Consider the following 20,219-nt stretch of genomic DNA (forward strand, 5'->3'; position numbering starts at 1 on the left):
GATTCTGTCGTGTTTATGTAAAATTAAAAGCTGCTGCATTGACAAGCGATAGTAGAAGTGGATAATAAATTAAAACGGCAAATACAGTAATTGTTGTGACAATAAGCGTGTAAGTAAACGTGCTTAGAAAACAATTCACGTCGTAGCGTGGATTGATATTTTGGGACGTATAGTAATGTCATTAGATATTTTATTTCAGAAGATTTTCTTAGTACTGCTTTTTCGATACTTTTTATATTTTTTTTATGTGTACCTATTTCATTTAATTATCAATTCTGCTTCTAGAATTACTAAAGTAAATTAATTCTTAAGTTTTATCGACGGGATATAGATATTAGCGCAGTGATAGAAAAAAATTAGAGAAATGTAATTCTATACAAAATAATTACAAAGTAATATGTTACTGGAAATAATGAAACGTTTATTAATTATTTACTTTTTGTCTCTCCTTATTGCACTTTGGAAATGAAAATCATTTTACAACGTTAAAGGATTTTCGACGTTAAAGGATATGCACTATTGGAGGAATACCGTCGTTTTACTAACATAAGAGTTTTATTTAACTATGTACAATTGTGGATAATATTTTATGACAAATACAAGAAGAAACACAAATATAATAAGAAAGCCTTATTTGGTCAAAGCGGATCTTGAAATCTAATAATATTTTTTTGAATTTTATAATTCTCAGTTTATGCAAACTGCGTGCCGATTATTTGTCGGCCTTGAAACGCAGTTCTATACTAAAATTTGAGTACGCTATAATCAGAAATTAAATTGATAAGCAATTTAATAATATTGATGTTAATGAACATCTTTAAACGCTGTAAAGAATTTATTTGAATATGAAATTGTTATTTTATACAAATAATATTAAGTGAAATAAACTCGAGATGTGTTTAAACACAAATAGGGAGAAGAATGTGTCACATTTGGCCAAAGTGAATCTTGGCGCTTAGGAATATTTATATGTGAATATATAAGTACAATTAACTTAAATTAGTTCTATAAACTGTATGACAATTCAGTTTGTTGAACTTGGAATACAATTACGAACTGAAATAATAATCTCATAATTAAATTAAGTGATCATTGATTTAATAATAACTATCATCCATAAAAACCTGTAAATAACTTATTATGAGAAAATAGGAATTCAAATTTGAATTGCTCGAATTCGTCTTTTGAATTCGTCCATCGAGACATGTTATATACACACACACACACACACACACACACACACACACACACACATATAATATATAAACTGACAAAGCCAGTATATGTGGAAGAATCTTTTTCAGGCGACGTGAGATAAACAATATTATTTTGTACAAATCCTATCACACATAATGCACATCTGTTTTAGATTGAGTCGCTTCGTTTTTTTAAAATCTGTCAGACTGCGCAGAAATCGGAAATTGAGAATTATGAATTTAAGATTAAAATTTAATCAATCAGATACTTTTATTTTTAATCCGTTTCATTTTAATTGGTTGAATTCTAATCTTCAATTCGTAATTCTCAATTTCCAATGCGTAGTTTGATACGGATTCAAGATTTATCGAACGAACAATCTCAGCCAATAACGGAGTAGCAATTCATGATGCCCGCAGCCTTTTCCAAAATCGCGGTCGTTACAAAAGCGACTGATGACGGCGGTTTTTCGCGTGTAAGAAAAGCCGACGAGAGACCACACGCGGGAAAATAATAACAAGAGGAGTGCCTGCGGGGTTTAGGTGTAGGTGGACCAGGCAGGGAGACGAAGGGAGATAGTGGTGGATGCATAATTGAATGAAAGCGTGGCGAACAGAGCCAAGGGGTAGTTCCTACGACTGGGAGGGGGTGGAATGCTATAATTTCAAGCCAGACAGTCATGCGTTATTCAGCGTTGAGGTACAAGCTCTCGTTCTCTCTCTCTCTCTCTCTCTCTCTCTCATATCTTTACATTTTCTATACGATTCTCTGAAGGGGAGAAAGTACCTTCTCTTCTCTCCTTTTCATTTTGTCGCACTTTGAGATCTCCATTCTTTGCCTAATTCTTGATCATTTGTTCGTTATCCATTAACGTTTCCAATTCGTAACTTGTGAAAGAAATTGATGCGACAATAATCAATACAATGACATCAAAATATGCACGCCGAAGATAAAATTCGCAAAATCCTTATATATAGTATTCAAACTATTCCTTTTTCTGTTTATTATATTCAGGAAAGTGACAACATCTGGTGGGAGTCCTTTGCAAACGAGTTCTTCGAAGAAGACGCCACCCTCACCCTCCATGTCTGCTTGGAAGATGGACCGAAAAGATATTGTGAGTACCACTTATTATTTGATTCTAATTTACCTTTCGTGCAATCAGTGCAAATTCGGAAAGAAACGTTTAAAAATGTGTTATACGTAATAAAATTAGACTGAACCTAATACATTACTAATCTATTACATTTTATTTCTTGCCAATATTATTGTACGGAATTTTATTTTTAATTAATGAGAAAGAAGTTGGTTTCTTTCGGCTCGTAAATCATAATCATATCTAACCCAAGAATCTGTCACTACAAATAATGCACGAAAGAACGTGACGTTTTTTCAAGTATCTAAAAATTTAGTTATTATTACTGATCTGAAAACAATTTTGATAGTTCATCAAATTGTTTTCATCAGATCAGTACCTGGTTATAAATTTTTAGACACACTTTATACAGTGTTGAACTATCAAAATAATTATATAGGACGCTTAAACTTGCTAGAATATCAAAATTTGTTCAGCATTGCTCATTACAAGTAATTGTTTTGATGATCCAACAAAATTACTTCCAGATCCGTATTTAATTAAATTTTTAGATATTTCAGCAAAATCATTCTTTCTGTGTGTGTGAATAATACACGAGCGAAGTACCTTTATTTTTATAAGAAAGGAAAAGAAATTGCAAAATGAAAAGGAAATGAATTGCAAGTAAATATGTTTTTTTTTTTTAGAAGCAAAATGATAAACTGTGGAGTGAAGTTTCTATGACATCTATACGCTTCTGAGTTTAATGTGATCGATTTTCTCCAGATAATTTCCGCGAGATAATTCCTTACATCTTTGCGATATCACAGTTCACACATTGTCACTGATACTTAATCGCTGCCAAGCTCGTGCGGTGCCACCTCTGTTCTAAATAATGACGTGCCACCGCGCGGCAATCTTGCAGTCGGTGGATTTTAATGTCTGTTCCGCACCACCGTCTCGAAAATATACGACGACAATGTGATTACATGTCGTGTGGATGCATGTCGTCGTCATCCGAGTATAAATGACAGGGCATCTGCGCAATAAGATGCGCTGGAACGACCGAACGAGTCCGGTGATGCAAAATGCGTTTTGCAATTAAACAGAAAAAAAAAGAAGATATTTTTCATTTGTTTGTTCGTCCGCCAACGTTACGTTTCGGTTTATATTTATCTCGCTTCTTAATAAAATTTTATTCATTCTTCGTGACAGTGTGTATAAAATTAAACATTTTTGAAAATTAAACGCGACAGTTTGTTGTAGAATTAAACATTGAAATTTAAATGTGACAGTTTGCTTTATTTAGCTTTATTCGCGAAGATAACAATTTTGCAGAGGTGCATGTTATCGCGGAGAATATTGTGCCCAACATAGAGCAAACATCGACCGATTTAAGATAGCTGTCGATCTTAATCGTCGCTTTGCTTTCCTCGCAACGTGTTCGTTGTATTTGTTTCTAATCGTTTCCATCTTATCCTTTCAGCGATAGGAAGGACGTTAATACCCAGGTACTTCCGTTCGATATTTGATGGTGGAGTGACGGAACTTTACTATACTTTGAGGAATCAGAAGGAATCGTTTCACAATACCACCATAACGCTGGACTGTGATCAGTGCACAATGGTCACGCAATATGGAAAACCGATGTATACTAAGGTACGAATATTTTGCAAAATTTATTGCAGTAGTAAAACTATACGTTTCAGATTATCAATATTTATGTACTTAATTGTTGAGTTAAAAACATAGAAAAATAATTACAATTGAAATAAAATGATTGAGATAAAAAAAAATAGTTATGATACAATATACAAATGAAAAATTTATATAATATATATTTTTAGTTACCATAAAAACTGCTGAGTGCTAGTATTTTGAGTTGGCACAATTAGAAAAGTCAATTGTTCTTTTCTTGAAACAAAAAAAAGAGAGATATCATAAAGATAGGAAGGATTAAAGTTTAATTGGATCTCCGTAATTTCTGTAAAACCTAGCAGGAAGCTTTAAGTCCTGCGAACTCTCTTCAGGACCCTCAAAATCAAGCGCCCTCGAAATAGCCGAAGCGAATATTGTCATCCGAAATCTTATTTTAGGTGTTAACGGAGGGTAGGTTAATATTGGAGTTCACCTTCGACGATCTCATGAGGATAAAGTCGTGGCATATGTCGGTGAGGACGCATCGAGAACTGGTTCCAAGGAGCGTTGTCAGTATGCAGCAGGACCCGACAATGCTTGAGCAGATTAGCAAAAACATCACTAGGCAGGGCATGTCCAACTTCACTCTCAACTATCTTAGAGTACGTATCTTCCGTACTGCATGCGCTGTCTTAATTTTACGTTGATGCATCAGCGCCAGATTGACCGCATTTTAATTGAATTGAAATTTTCTTGTCTTATTAACCCGGGAATAATCATTTAATTCTTTTCACGGTCACCTATGATTTTACTCCAATTAAGTCACTATTATTAACTGTATATTGTGTATTTTGATTATTTTACAATGTATTAGTATTTGAGTTTATTGTACATTATATATTTACTTTTATGATTTCTGAAAAAAGTAAGAAGAAACAAAAAAAGTAAATATAAATTCCTAATCAGTACAAAAAATTGAATTACTAAACTTTATTTTCTTGCTACAGAGTGTAAAATCATCCCAATGCCTGTATTTTGTAACTTTTAATCTACTACAATTTACATTTTTAGTTATACTGCCATTGCACAGTTTTATTTATTACATATAATACATGACAATATAATGATATCGACACTATTAAGAATTACAAAATACAGATACAGCTGAGTATTCCGGGTTAAACTTTTTTGACAATAAAAATCATTAGCAAAGCAATTGAGCTCAAAATAGATAAAAGGTATCTAAATTATGTTTTTTTTTTTTTATTATTAAGTTTAGTATAATATAAATGAACGCAAAGACTTCTAGAACAAACATTTAGACCACAAATTTGGAGTAAAAAGAAGAAATACATTATGCATAATTACACGCTCATTTAGATAAATGTGTGCGAATCATTGTACGTGCCAAAACATGAGGAAGGGATATTATGTTGTGTATTGTTTTATAACGGAAAAAAGTATCGACCGCGGACATAGTACTTAGTCAGAAAATTATATTGCAGGAAGATGTGTCGGTGCGGGGCTAGATCGGAACACGGCATATTCCTGCCTTCTCGAAAGTATCTCCGGCTATCCGGGTTACGAACCACCTTCTTTCCGCGCTCGGAAGCGCTTTCACCGGGAGGGAGGGGGACGTGCATTCCGTGTGTATCGTCTCGAGTCAGTTGAAAAGCCCGTCGATTGTTACGTCGGGAAAGTCCTCGCCCATTGTTGAACTAGTATACGATGTTCGGAAACGCGTAGGAACCGTCTCGAATAATTTCTCCACACGGGTGAAAACTCGCCGACGATGAAAATGGGCTTCAGTTGATTTATGGATAGATGAATATATCGTCGTCGCGCAGAACTCCAGTTGTTCCTTAAAGTGATTAGTTATGTTACTCACCTTTTATACTTGCCGCGTAACGTGATGTAACGATATTATTCACTGTATAGAAAATGTATAGAACGCAAATATAGTTCCCGAAAATATATACAAAACGAATCAGCGGAAATAAAAAAAACTTATATATTTTCTATGAGCTTTCACAGAAGTTGTTTTGTTTAATTTGCATTAAATATTTATTAGAATGTTATAGAAACTTCTAGGAAATATCTAAATTTTTTGTTATATACAATATTTGTTCGTACATTCACGGTCTTCAAGGTCTGTTAGAGGAAAGAGGACCCACTCAATTATAAATCTTTGTCAAAAATGTTAAATAATTCATTCTTTATGTTATTTGCAAGTTTGCATTATTTTTATTGAAATAGACTTAGAAATTCATTCTTTTTTTATACTAGTTACATCATTTTGGTTCGTCGAAATTAGTTCCTTTTAATTAATAAATTGAATAAAGTATTATTAGCACTAAGATTTGCCTTGACTGAATATGGCTCTCTTCTCTAATTTGTATTGAACATTTCTCGTTCATTTTTACTTATATTGTTTAAATTATTATAAATTTTAGAGACACAGTGTTGAATCAGTAACTATGTTGGCGTCAATTCCGGATGATTAAAAGAGATTTTGAACGCTATCGAAACTGAACTTGTAACTTGACTTAATAACTTTTCATTAGAAACTATACGACGATTCTTTTACAGTTATGCGTGATTCTGGAGCCAATGCAGGAACTGATGTCGAGGCACAAGGCGTATGCGTTGTCACCTCGTGATTGTTTGAAGACGACCTTGTTCCAGAAATGGCAGAGGATAGTTGCCCCGCCGGGTAAGAGAGGTAGACGAACAGTTGCTTTACATGAGAAGCACCAGCCAGTGAAGCCGAACGGCCATTCGATCCTAATAGACGTGAAATCGGTTTTTGCTATCCGCGGAACGACGCACTGTTCGTTGTTGATTTTCTTTACCGCTTTATCGAGATTCTTGGTTCCATCGGTTTTTTCTTATCGAGCGTGAAACTTGATGATTTTATTCGAAATCTTCTAGCAATTAGATGGACTTTTCTATTAATAGTCTTGTGTCGCTTGCTTCATCAATCGAATTTTAATTCAAACATTTAAGCCATTTTATGAAGTTACATTTAAGGATTACTATTTAAAAGTATTACTATGACTGAATTCTCAATTTCCTTTTAATTGTATATATTACATTAATTGATAGCATTGATTCGCTTCTATTATTTGCGAGACATGGCTTTTAGCATCAGCTTATCGCCCGTCTTTATCGTGCTTGTGCGTGCACCGCGTTTCCCATTTCACTTGCGATTTTGTATATATAGCTCATATATCTATCCGATATCATTTAAACTTGATAAAACCGTGGAACCAAGTGTATATAACACCAAATAATATATTGCCAAACGTGTTTCTCTGTAAACATCGCTTGAGAGTGCAAAGTAGCTCGTGGGAGAAAGATAGAAATAAACCTGACACATATCTATGTGTTTGTCTATCAATGCATGCTTGTGCTTGTGCGTGTCAGAGACCTTTGATGATGAGAAAGGTCCACAGCTGGGTAGTGCTCTTAAGTTTATCAGTGTGTAGATACACACGTGGCCGAACATGGCCAACGAATGCACGCAGCGTCGTGCTCACGACGATTTCCTTCTTTTCCAGAGTCTCAACGGCCGGCTAGTAAAAGAAGAAAGCGGAAGGGCAGTACATCCGGACCGGGCAACAATGCACCTCCTGCGCCCAGCAAGAAACGTTCACCAGGGCCAAATTTTTCTCTAGCATCGCAGGTAAATTTTTCGAATTCGTTTTCTCAATGAAGCAGGACATCGTCGATCGTGCAACGTCGTCAAAAAGCAGGCTAAAGATTGACTAAATGTTTTTTTTATTTTCATGTAGGATGTGATGGTCGTGGGTGAACCTTCTTTAATGGGCGGTGAATTCGGGGATGAGGACGAACGATTAATTACAAGGTTGGAAAATACGCAGTACGATGCCGCAAATAATCTGGATCCTCATAGTCATGATGCATCTGGTGGACCACCGCCGCATCCTCATCAATTCCACTCGGAACCAACACCGGGTAATTCTTGGCCGCCAGATCGTGGTCCTGGTCCACCACAAGGAGGTCCTGGTAATCAGGTAACCATTTTTCTACAGCAAAACAAAAATTTTAGATTAAAAAATGTACCTACACGCGCATAATTTATTTGAAGAGCTCTAGATATGCAACAAGTCTAAAATTTTGCTGAATTAGTTTATTGCTGAACTAATTTATGAAAATAACTGATATCAGATATTGAAACTTACTTGAGTTCTGAATTTGGAGATTGATGTCATTATTCGGTTGATATCTCGGAAAAACCAATACTAAAGATGCTCGACTCAACAGAAGATTAAAAGAAAAATAAAGTTTAAGGAAAAGGTATTGACTTTAGAATACTATTCAGAGAGCGTCATATAAATAATGTGATTTTAATGTTATGTCTTGCATGAGTATGTGTATGTACTACTTCAGGGAGTCCAAGGTGGTCAAGCGGGTGCGGCTGCAGGTGTACAGGGAACGCAGGACGCCAGTCAACAACAGCAAGACAAGAAGAGCCCCGCGGTGAGCCAGTGAGGCCAGGAGTCCCCGCGCCCCCCCACCAGGGGGCGACGGGGGCGCAGGCCCAAGAACGTGGCTCCCTAGCGGGGCGAGAATCCTAGCCTCCCCACTGCCGCCGCCTATTTGGCCTCCGCAGCCGGCTCCATGACTGGCAGGTTGTCGTCGCACGTTGGCATGCTTCCGACGCTGGCCTGTCAGCCCGGCTTGCCAGCAGCAGCAGCAGCAGCAGCAGCAGCAGCACCAGGCCACCATCATCCGGAACAGCATCCGCAATTGGGTCACGTGGCCGCCGCCGCCGCCGCCGCCGCCGCTGCCGCCGCCTCGATGGGTATGGAGTCCTCGGAACTGATGGCGGTGGCTCATTACCAGGCGCAACAACTGCAACGGCAGTTGTTGGCCGAGCAGTCAGGTCCGGGCACCACGATGCTGCCGCCTACGTCTGCTCAGCCTACTGGTGGAGGCTTGATGCAGCCGCAGGGACTTCAAGGGCAGCAGCCGGGCCAACTTCAGCCGGGCCAGGACCCGCTACAGAGCTTGGTGCAGCAATTACTCTGTCTACAACAGATAGAGTATTTCCTCGCGCAGCGCGGTCATAAATGATTACACTTAATCATAACCATAATAGGGATTATTTCGTGCGGGAGAATGAGATGATCGGACCAGATAACAACGTTTGGGACTCGATGCGAGCGGGAAACGTGTTTGTGCCGGTGCAAAAGTGTTCTGATTCGCCGATAGGTAAATTTCGCGCCAAATCATTGTATAACCCGCTGACGCTGTTAATGCTGCGATGCTGTTGAGAATGAAGACGAGGACGGATAATATGCCGCGGCGGCATCTGTTCGAGTTTGTATGGTTTTTCTAATTCTCGAACGGAGGGGAGGTAGCGCGGTGTCTCCGAATTCACCACGACGATATATGGGAAGATTGCGGAGGAACTGAATGACGGAAGCGGCAGAAGAAAGGAGAAGAAGAAGAACGACAGTTGCACCCGTTTATTCGCGTGGATCGCTCTATCGCTTCGAGGCACTGTGCGGACGGACGGCTATCTCCAAAATGAAGGAGATCAAGTGTTTTTAGCGTGTGATAAAAAAACTTTATGTCAAAAATTATGTTAAATATGAAAAGTAGAACGATGTGACCGAAGGAAGTAAAGAATCATTTGCGGATGAAGAAGTAAGAAAAAGGAATGTTAATGCCACGCGCGTCAGAGACGATTGTCCGCTCTGGTGCGATCTGTGAATGAATCTCTATCCGTCAACAGTATTGATATAATTAATAGAGTAAATGAATATATATAAAATATTGTAAGAACTATATCGTAAGTACGTATTTGTGCAAACGTTAGTGTGCAAGTTAGATAGAATGAGTGGTGTGATAGTAGTTCGGGGTATATGAAAGAGAGAGAGAGAGAGAGAGAGAGAGAGAGAGAGAGAAAACGAAAATAAATGTGAGAGGATGTGAGTGAGTAAAACTGGAAACAGAAAAAGAGTGAAGAAGAAAAAGCGATAGAGTCACCTTCGACTCAAAGATTTTTAAGCGCGGGGACCGACCGAATGTCAATGCATAGCCTCGTTGATTGTTCCGAGGACTCGTAGAATTTTATCCTTTATTACTACTATATATAATAATTATTTGACGAACCACGAAAAGCGTAAGAATATTTTGCACACTAAATATGTAAGAAAGACTTCGTTCCAAAGGTTAAACATGGTTGGTATATATAACATAAGTGTAAAAGCTTTCTCAAAACCGAGACAAGACACGGAATCAATTCCCACGGTGCAGGAAAAAAATTGTCAAAGCATTTTTAACATTCGTGTAAACAAGCCTCGTGTTTTATGTTTAGAATACATTACGGTACGACACGTAGCACAGCACGTACCCACGTCTCACGAATTATATATGTGAGTTCTAACATTATATATCTAGGTGAATACTTTACGTTCACTAATCTAATTGTGTTTTGATCTTCTAAGAAAGATTCTTTTCAACGAAAACATTAGGATTTTATCATTTTATTCGATACATAAGTTATGCGCGTGGTGATTCGATATTTCATACAATGTATTGTCAGATGAAAGCACATAAATGCACACACGCGAACACGTAATATATATATATATATATATATATATATATATATATATATATGTACGTAAATCTGAATCAAGTTCCTTGCGTGTTACGTTTAAACATCATGTATATGTTCCTCATTTTGTTTATATACGTCATATATGTTCCTATTTTTATATTGCTCTTTGTGATTCGTTATGTTCCCTTTTTTTAGCATTCTGATAATTTTTATAAAATTTTTAAAGACAATTTTAATCAAATTATTGATTATCATATATTATTTGACTTAATATATTATTTGATTATCATATATTATTATAATTAATATGCTCTTTGACGTCTTCGAATGACATTTTAATTGTCGTTGTGACTCATCATTGTAGATAATATAATTCGTTCCAATTTGAATTGAAAAGAAATCTAAGTTTTAAAATGTAATACGCAGATCTGGTGTTTTGATATATTATGATATTTCTAATATTCTGCAAAGAGTATTTGCTTTGATAAAATTCGAAGTTATACATGCGATGATATAAGTAAATAGAAATAATTAAATTAGTAAATAGATATATAATCTGAATAATACCACGAAATTATTTTACTATGCGTCCATTTACAGACATACTATTTTTTTGTTTCAATTATGTAATTCTTCCATTATTTATAAAATACAAACGAGGTTTTTTTCTATAATATAAGTGAAATTTTGCAGTTTTATGGTGCTTATAATATACGAACAATACCCCGAAACTTTCAAGATTACAAATAAATCAATCCGTTATATAAAATCGAAAATTCCTTGTTGTATATTTGGTTAATAATAATAATGATATTAATAACAGTAAAGAAATTAATATATCACATTAAAATAGCCGTTTAGATATTCTATTCAAATGATGATTAGTTTTATAATTTGTATACATAATAGGGTGTTTTCCAACAACGTACACATATAATGCAGTAACACTGCTCGACACTAAAAAACTAAATACGAGCATGTAAAATATGTCAATGTTATCAATTTTTCAAATAGTTATTTGGTAGTCATTTATTTTGAAATAAAATCACCAAAAACTGTCAATTTTCGAAAAATCGATAACTTAAGCCTAAATTAAAATTATAAATCTATTATTAACACGCTAAATATAATCATAAGAATAAGAATGAAAGACTACAATGCATTCTAGTGTTGTATGAATTAAATTGCGTTCCAACAAGTATCTTACACAATGGAACACAGTATAATTCTGTATCCTAGCTGGAAAACAGTCATAATGAGTTTCTTTAACAAAACGCATACGATAAATAGTTTATTTTGAATGAATTCCATTGAATTTCTTTTTCTATTTTTATCTTACTATTTCATGTATATTGGAGCTGTAATTCCATTATCATTAATCGCATGCGTAACTTCGTAACTTTTTCATGCGTCGAAATGTAAGAAAAGGGAACATCGTTTAGTTATAATTACTATACACATCACATGCGCGAATTGCGATTTGTCAATGTTTTCCCGCGTGACTAGTATCATCGTTTGAGCACGACGTAGGTACGAGCTCTGCTTCGATTTCGGAATGCAAGCTCTTCGCATATGACATAACACACAATATACATAAATACATGGACGCGAGCACATAAGTAATTTGCGTTTCACAAATCGCTCTCGCAAATACTTTATGTCGATGTAGATCGCGAAATTCGCACTCGCGGATTATCGTACGCGCCGCGTCGCGCGCGTTTCCACATTATTGTAATTGATTTGTAACGGAATCGCGTCGTCGTGGCCGAGAGGAAAGCCTTCAGTTTTCCAGATTTCAGTTTCTTCTGTTCCACGAAGCTTAAGCCAAATTACATTTTGTTCTGTTACTGTTTGTTTGATAATTTCCAAAGAAGGGAAAACAAACAAGGGGTTTTGTGGCTGCGGGATCTTTGAATTAAACTATTGTCGGGAATCTATGAGCGAACGGATTAAAGTTTGTCCGACGTTCATTAGATTTCATCGAAGGAACAGCAGGGAGAGAAAGACGGCTACGACGGCATATATACATAAATAAACATCGGCGTTTCGTCACGTCTATCAACTTTGCGTCTTCCCAAGACAAGAGCATGTTCCGCATCTTCGTCATGTTGATATCGCGCGGGAATACATTTTAAAATATGTACAAAGATCATTGTCTCATATAGTACACATTACGCACCCACCCACACAAACACACACACACACACATACACATACGCGACACAAGAGTATCATTCGTATAATCTTTCTCTCTCCCTCTTTTCGAGAGGGAAACGCTATTGCTTTCTCATTATATCCTCGGTTTTTTTTAACGCAAAGGTATATTGCCGCACATTGATTTTGTATCTTTTCTCTTTTTTATCTTATTGCAACAAAGTAGGCTACACACATGCGTACAACTTACATGTAGAATGTACCGAGAACGAAAGACGAGTCGCTTGTAATTGTAAATCTTGAAAGAAAAGAGGGGAGGTGTGCGCGTGCCGATGTGCGCGCATTTATACGTGCATTTACACATGTACACATTTTCACGTACACGTATACCCCGAAATCACACTTAAATCATGAATTAGTTAGATAAGCCACGCGTGAAGCCAGTACAGTCCCACGGCGTGAGAGTGTGCGAAAAGTAAGAGGAAGGTGTACTTTGTGAAATACACTTGAGCGTGTAAAAAGAAAGAGAGAGAGAGAGAGAGAGAGAGAGAGAGAGAGAGAAAGGAAGAGAGCGCATGTGTATGTATGTCGATGCATGCACGCACGTATATGAGTGCATGTGTGGGAAAATGTGGGAGAAAATGCGAATAATTTCGACACGAGCATGCAGTGGGTTTTAGTATAAATGATCTATTGACAAATGTTGTATATTATTACGAATTATAATGACACTATTATAATTAATTAATTAATTAATTAATTATTATACCCTAATAATGTGAATTGAATTTAAACGACAAAAAAATACACGAAATGATAAGTAATAGGCGGACAAATTTTTAATTGTTAGCGAAGCACACACGAAGCCGGAATTATAATGTCCCACAGCTCACGGGCCTAGGGCTCGAAAACTCGAAAGTAGCCGATCCGCACGACGAAGTCGAAAGGTCGAAAGTATACCGAACGCGGCGTAATGTTGTTTGCGGCGAAGTCACGCGGAGAGGCGGCGAACACGTATGGAACTTAAAATCCTTGCCGGGAGAAAGTGCATCGCCCAGCCTCGAGCGGCACGACTCGCTCTCCTTATAAGGAAAGGACATTCGACAAGTCTCTCGATGATCCTCGTTATGATTCTCGTTAACTGTAACGCGTCCAACGCGTCCAACGCGTCCGCGAGGTGCGATCAACGGCGGCGTCTCGCCGCAAAACGAAATCTTTTAACATTCCGCAGTGTCGAACTAGTCACATTCACAGGGAAGCAACACTCGTAAGACCATTTACCGATGAACATTTACGGCCGGTTTTATCGATGATTAACTCTAACTCGCTGTACTTCTATCGGTTCCTCGATTCTTTCCACAACTCGGACTTCGGGAAGAGACGAAAACTCTAAAGCGAATTAGTTAGTTGGTTCTCTGGTGAGATTGGTCCTCGGACGTTGGAACAGACTGACGAAGGTTTAATAGATATCGTTAGATACAAGTATATTCTCATTTCTGCGTTATAGATTCCTTTTTCCAAAAGTCATCCCCTCCCCCCTCCTGCGCGTAAATTGTTTTGGAGTATGTATTTCGATTGTTAGATAAATCTCAATTGCTCCGTTCGAATAATCGGCGATGCACTTCAAAACAGTGTTAATTCGAAATAACTGCGATGCGAGGTATAGTCGTATGTAAACTTGGCCGCATCTTCACCAAAAACTGTTTTAGTTTCGAACAAAAGTCCTATGAGAAAGAGTCATCGTGCTACGGGGGATATCTCGAGCGAAACTCTCGTGATCGTTTGTCATCGTATGATCAAAAGACTCATACGAATGTTTTGAATTATAAATAAGAACAGACGGATAAATTGCAAGTTTTCGGCGAATTCGGTGAAAGTATCATATTTCGAACGCATTTTTTTTCTTCTGTATATTTTTCTTATCTAGAGTTGACGATTTCGCCCGAATCTGTAGACATCCGGGTATCTGAATATCCGGATCCAATCTTTCGAATTATCTCATAAATCTGGTTTCTGATTAAATTATAGACTTTACTGGAGGAAAGTCGCCGATATACTGATATAGGTTTTCTAAAGCGACATCCCTTTATTTCTCAGAAATTAATTATTGCATTTTATTAATAAAGATATGGTCTGTTTAGTTAATTAAAATTATATTAATATGTAAATATATACTTAATCTATATTAATATATAGGATGTCCCGTATATTTTATCAACGCTTGTGGGCAGGTAGAACGGATTAAACTGAATCGAAAAATCCTCTATCATTTTGCAATTTTCGCAATAGCTAACAAGATATTAATTAATAATTATTAAAAATTGTCGAATATTGGTCTTTAATAATTTTTTTTCTCAAATACTCAACTTTATAGAAAAAGCAAGAGACAAAAATTGTTTATTTTCTTTTTACAGAACTCTAAGAATTTTTTCAGAATTTATCAATTTTTCAGTACTGCATTTTCTTATTTTTTCCAACATGAGAAAAAATTCGGTACTAAAAAATTCAGAAAAAATTCTCAGAACTGTACAATTTTTGTTTATTTTTTCTTGCTGTTTTTCCGTAAAATTGATAGTATTTGAGTAAAAAATTATTGAAAATCAATATTCAGCGATTTTTAGTAAATAATATCTTGTTAACTATTGTAAAAATTGCAAAATGATAAAGGACTTTTCGATTCAGTTTAGTCTGCTTTACGTGTCCACGAGCATTGTCGGATGAATTACGGGACATAAGTATGTATAAGTCCTGTATAAGTCAAAATAAATATATAAAGTTTTTTTTCTCTCGCTTTCTCTGTGTGCCTTTCAACAAGCGACACAGTACAACACAGTGATCATCTTTGTTTAACATTGGTAAACAAGGATGATCCATTGTATCACATTGGGTCATCTGTATTGCTTATTGGAAGATACACTTTATTTCTCGGTTTTACTGTTTCTTGCCTTTTTTACATTCTCACCTTCTCTCTCTCTCTCTCTCTCTCTCTCTCTCTCTCTCTCTCTCTCTCTCTCTCTCTCGCTCGCGTTCTCACTTTCGCTTTTTCATACATATATACACATCCTGTATGTATAGAGAAAGATATTAAAAAATCCGAAATCCGAATACTGAACAGTTTAATTATTAAACTTTAACAGTTCGGATATCTAAACAATTTGAAACAAATTCGGATCCGAAAGATTCGCTTCAATCGGATATTTTATCTCTAATCTATTTCTATCTCGGATATCCGGATAAACGGATAATCGTCAACTCTAATCTTACCTACGAGATATGGAAAGATATACGATATTTTTTGAAACAAATATTTTTAATGCGACGTAATGATACGAGTCCTCCGTTGGCGATCAGGATGACGTATAAACGCTTATCTTTGAAGTCGCGCTTCTCGTTTCCGTGCGAAATGCGCAACTAGATTATAAAGGATCACGAGAGCGAAAGGTACGCGTAACATATTTCGAAAAGTCGTTAATACGCGTATCACTCTTAATTACTTAATGCAAATTCGCATTAATTACGGTCTTTGTTGCGCGATCCTCAGTACTCGCAAGCAAATCAAAGGGCTGTTGCAATTTCATTAATAAGTCATTCTATTTTCATCTAATTCTGCTGAAATTACCTTTGATTCGCACATTGCGCATTGTAACGGAGTTACAAGGCACGAATAAAGCACTTGTCACATATAATATTTCTCGATTAGCATTTTCTTTTAGTAATTTTTATTCCACAATGTTTGTACATCTATTTCTGATTAACATTTTTCTCTGATCTCACACAAGCACGTGTTTAATATCTTTTTCAGGCGAGTCATTTAAAATAATGGAGTAAATTAAATTTGCACATTCTAGTGTACAAACAAAAATTGCAGGATTCTTTCGAAGCTAATAGAAATCAAGTTAAACTAAAGCCGTGTATTTAGAATCGACTTTATTTTCAAGCAAATTTTCAAGCAAATTTCATCGATAAATTAAAAATGATTAACATTCATTGAGTCTAAATCTTCTTTTTATCTAGTTATTGGAAGCTTCTACTTCGTTTTCATGTTGCGTAATTACATGCAGCGGAGAAATTGAATGTATTCGCGCCGAATTCTCGTGGTAAACTGCATCATTAAACGTACTAAAACGATAACGTTCAATTAAACCTTTTGCGATCGCATGTATAGAGTGCGATTCATGAAGCCACCGGCTGATAAACAGCGAGCGCTCGATTAGCTTAATTTCTATTCTTCAACAAGATTTAGCACGAATGACATTTGCTGGTCGTATTACCACGATATCGTTGTAATTCACGATTAATATTTGATAGACTATTAATAAACGAACTATTCATCTAGCGTTTATGAGTGTCGCGAGTACCGTGTTCATTTAACTGACTCATTCACTCCATTCGACGCTTGATTAATGATACACGATCTACGGTGGAATGATAGTATTTTGTCAGAGAATGAGAAATTGTAAAGAACTGCGAAACCATTTGTCAAGTCTAAACATGCCAACGAGTTATTTCTTTTTTCGCGCGCAAGCGTCATAAAGGATCATTGTTTTTTTATTTAAACGGAAGTATATCAGCGCAATAGAATTACCGTCTGAAAAACATAATTACACACGCAAATTATGCATACGAGAATCTTCGTCGCGCAATATTTCGGTTTCTGAATCGAAGAGGTTTCAAGTGCGTTTTCAGGGAGAGGAGTGCGTGTCAAATTCAAACATTAAAAAAATATCAGTGTGTAAGTAATTGTAGTTGTAAGAATTGACCATTCATAATAGAATATTCTCATATTCGATATGTAATTAGTCAATTCTTACAATTACAGTCGCTTAAAATTACACTTACGCAATTGTAGAATGGGATTTACTTGTGAACTTTGGACTGAGCGACTATCACAATCATGGTTCACCATTTCCAATTCGATTGTATGTCAAGCAAATCTCCAAGTCGTAGGCCTGATCTTCGCAGAGTTCCTCATTTTAACATTTTAGTAATTGAGCAACTTTATTAAAAATGTTTAGACCTTCTAGTAGATATTTAATAATTAGAGATTTCTCAGCGGTGATCCATTTTTAACTTTTATGGAGAAAGGATAAAAGGAGGACAGAAAAGATTCGATATTCGCTTCATCTCGCTAAATGAATCTTCGTCAAGTTTTCAATCGTTTGTCCACACAAGTCCGGCCGCATATGTGCATTTGGAAAGATCGTCTTTGGATCCTCAATGCCGGGTGTAATTGATACTCCGCTTCGAATGAAAACTTCAGTTATAACTCGTTGCGATCTACGCACAATTTAAAAGTCTCTGCGAATCACAAATTGCATATCACCCTCACCGACCGTGTTTCAGCAAAAACAGATTAATGTTACACGGAGATCGTGTATCGCGTCGCGATTACCTAGACTGATTAGCGTCTCACCCTATTGTCCACCCCCGATACTGTTTACCTAAAAGGATAATATTCCAAATAATTGTTGACAGATAATCAATCGTGTGTACAATGATAAAGAGAGGAAGAAGAAAAAAAGAAGACGTGCCACTCGTCGCTGAGTACAACGTATACGCGCGAAGGCAACCTACCGTTATTGTTCCAAGTTCAGAGGACCTTTTCTCGTTCATGTCATTGCACTTTGGCATTTTTCCAAGTTTCGCCTCGTCCTTGTAGATCTGAGTATACGTCCGGCTGTAGGCACAATTCGAATCATTCAATTAACCGCGTATAAGGAGAATGCAAATAGAATATTTCATCTCAAAGCGGCACTTTTGAACGATTTTAGATACACATTTTCATCAATTCATTTTATAAATAATTATTTTATAATCAACGAACATTATTATTCTCAGAAGCTTAATTGAGAATATCGGTACAATCAATCCTAACTTTCGTTGAATGTAACTACTTACGTAGAAAATTTTTCTATTTGCATTAGCTGGAGCTAGATCAGAATTAATTGTAATCAAAGCCGTCGTGATGCGTTTCCGCAATTTCCACGAGTTGCACAAATATCTAAAAGACGTCTCGGCCTTTCTGATAATCCTCAGACGTCTTTTAGATCTGCATTTCGTTTTTCCCGACGTCTACAAGCAACATGGACGAGCAAGAGACGAGGAGCCGTTCCGTGTAAACGTAATATCCCTCACGGTGGGACGCGTTTGTCGGTCGCGGCTGCTATTCCATAAATTCCCTCTGTAAATACCGTCCTCTGAATTTGGCACGGAGTCTCCCGGTGCCTCTCCGTGGTCTCGGTGTGAGAAACGCAGTCCTGAGATTGGACGGGTCGAACGGATTCGTCAACGCCGGGCCAGTCTTGAGCGATGATTGCGCACCGACATTGCGTGTAAAATATTAGCGAATTAGGGACGATTTAATTGCGATCAAGGATATCATACCTACCTACCCTGTACTCTAGTGGACATGGGCCAAAAACTCGGTATATTATATTAATATACGTTCAAGGTTGGCCCATCGCCATGACCAATGAAGTAGTGAAGGAGAGCAAGCGGAGAGCGAGAAGGGAAAAGGGCAGGAGGGAGGAAGATAGAAGCAAAAGAGCGAATTGTCATCCAATCACATTTTTACGCACTCCAAATTTTTATCCTCGTCATTTGTATCATAGCAGCCGTGTGTTTAAAGACGACTCCACATTATGTGTATGTAATCAAAATTGTAACTGATAAAACGTTAATAAAAAAACGATATCCAAAATCCCGCCTCCTGCTGTGCCATCGTATCGCCCCTGATCTTCATTTCCGTCCAGTATGTAGTTACAGTACGACAAAAGTATTACATATTTTGCGAGACTTTGGTTTAATTTATGATTTTTTCCATAATTTTTCGTTCTAATGTCATTTAATATTAGAAAAACGTGGGATTGGCCGCGCAAAAAACGTACGATCCACGGAAATCACGGCAATTGTGCCATTGCGGTTACTAGAGTTTAGATATTGCCGAATTTTTAGATTAGAATTATAGATTTATATATATTCAAAAACTTTCAAATCAATTTAATATCTATACAATTTATTGATAACAAATGAATTTAAAAGAAAAAATTTAGAAGAAAAATGTAGATCGATGAGAGAATAACACCAATAAGCGAAAGAAGCTTTTAAAGATGTAAACTTTTTAACAAAATGAAATAATTACGAAAAAGTAACAGTTTTTAATATTGTATTTATGTCTGAAGATAATATAAAAAGTTTAGCGTGATTTAGATCCTGGATAAAAAATGATTAGAAGTAGATATGGTTCTAAAAAATAATTAAAATAAAATGAGAAAATGTTTAAATGTTTTTTCAGTATTAAAATATATGTGTATTTATTTTAAATTCTAATTTTATCCAAAAATGTATTATTAAATATAAATATTGACCTTGAACATTTCATACACACATAACATTTATTTTTATATGAAAAGTACCTACATTCTAGTCATTTTCTACAGAAACTGTAGACTTGATACATCTTTAATTAATCAAAGTCAATCTTATTGTTTAATAATATTCCTGTACATTTTACAATTTTAAAATTAATTTAATTCAACAGTTTAAACATATAAATTATTA

General features: G+C 36.2%; 2 protein-coding genes across 8 annotated transcripts in view; both read left to right on the top strand.

The window, feature by feature from the left end:
• The window catches only part of Chi (LIM domain-binding protein 2 Chi), a 105,125-nt gene extending 96,700 nt beyond the window's left edge, over positions 1 to 8,425 (top strand). For 2 of the 7 annotated variants that reach the window (XM_011056892.2, XM_011056894.2), the window contains exons 3-9: positions 2,212 to 2,314; positions 3,759 to 3,931; positions 4,369 to 4,572; positions 6,500 to 6,632; positions 7,471 to 7,595; positions 7,705 to 7,947; positions 8,324 to 8,425. In XM_011056892.2, coding sequence (XP_011055194.1) covers positions 2,212 to 2,314; positions 3,759 to 3,931; positions 4,369 to 4,572; positions 6,500 to 6,632; positions 7,471 to 7,595; positions 7,705 to 7,947; positions 8,324 to 8,425 — 1,083 coding nt within the window. Of the gene's footprint in view, positions 1 to 2,211; positions 2,315 to 3,758; positions 3,932 to 4,368; positions 4,573 to 6,499; positions 6,633 to 7,470; positions 7,596 to 7,704; positions 7,948 to 8,021; positions 8,230 to 8,323 lie in introns of those variants that run through there. The other 5 variants (XM_087405581.1, XM_087405580.1, XM_087405579.1 and 2 more) reach the window with 5 other exon arrangements.
• Positions 8,426 to 8,554: 129 nt separating this feature from the next.
• LOC147909971 (uncharacterized) lies at positions 8,555 to 19,359 on the top strand. Its single transcript, XM_087405604.1, has one exon. It carries the CDS (start codon positions 8,555 to 8,557, stop codon positions 9,008 to 9,010), a length of 456 nt encoding a protein of 151 aa, XP_087261730.1. The 3' UTR covers positions 9,011 to 19,359.
• The last annotated feature ends 860 nt before the right edge of the window (positions 19,360 to 20,219 follow it).

Source organism: Acromyrmex echinatior, chromosome 4 (assembly GCF_024713525.1).
Source record: "Acromyrmex echinatior isolate Ae372 chromosome 4, ASM2471352v2, whole genome shotgun sequence".
In the NCBI taxonomy this organism is placed as follows: domain Eukaryota; kingdom Metazoa; phylum Arthropoda; class Insecta; order Hymenoptera; family Formicidae; genus Acromyrmex; species Acromyrmex echinatior.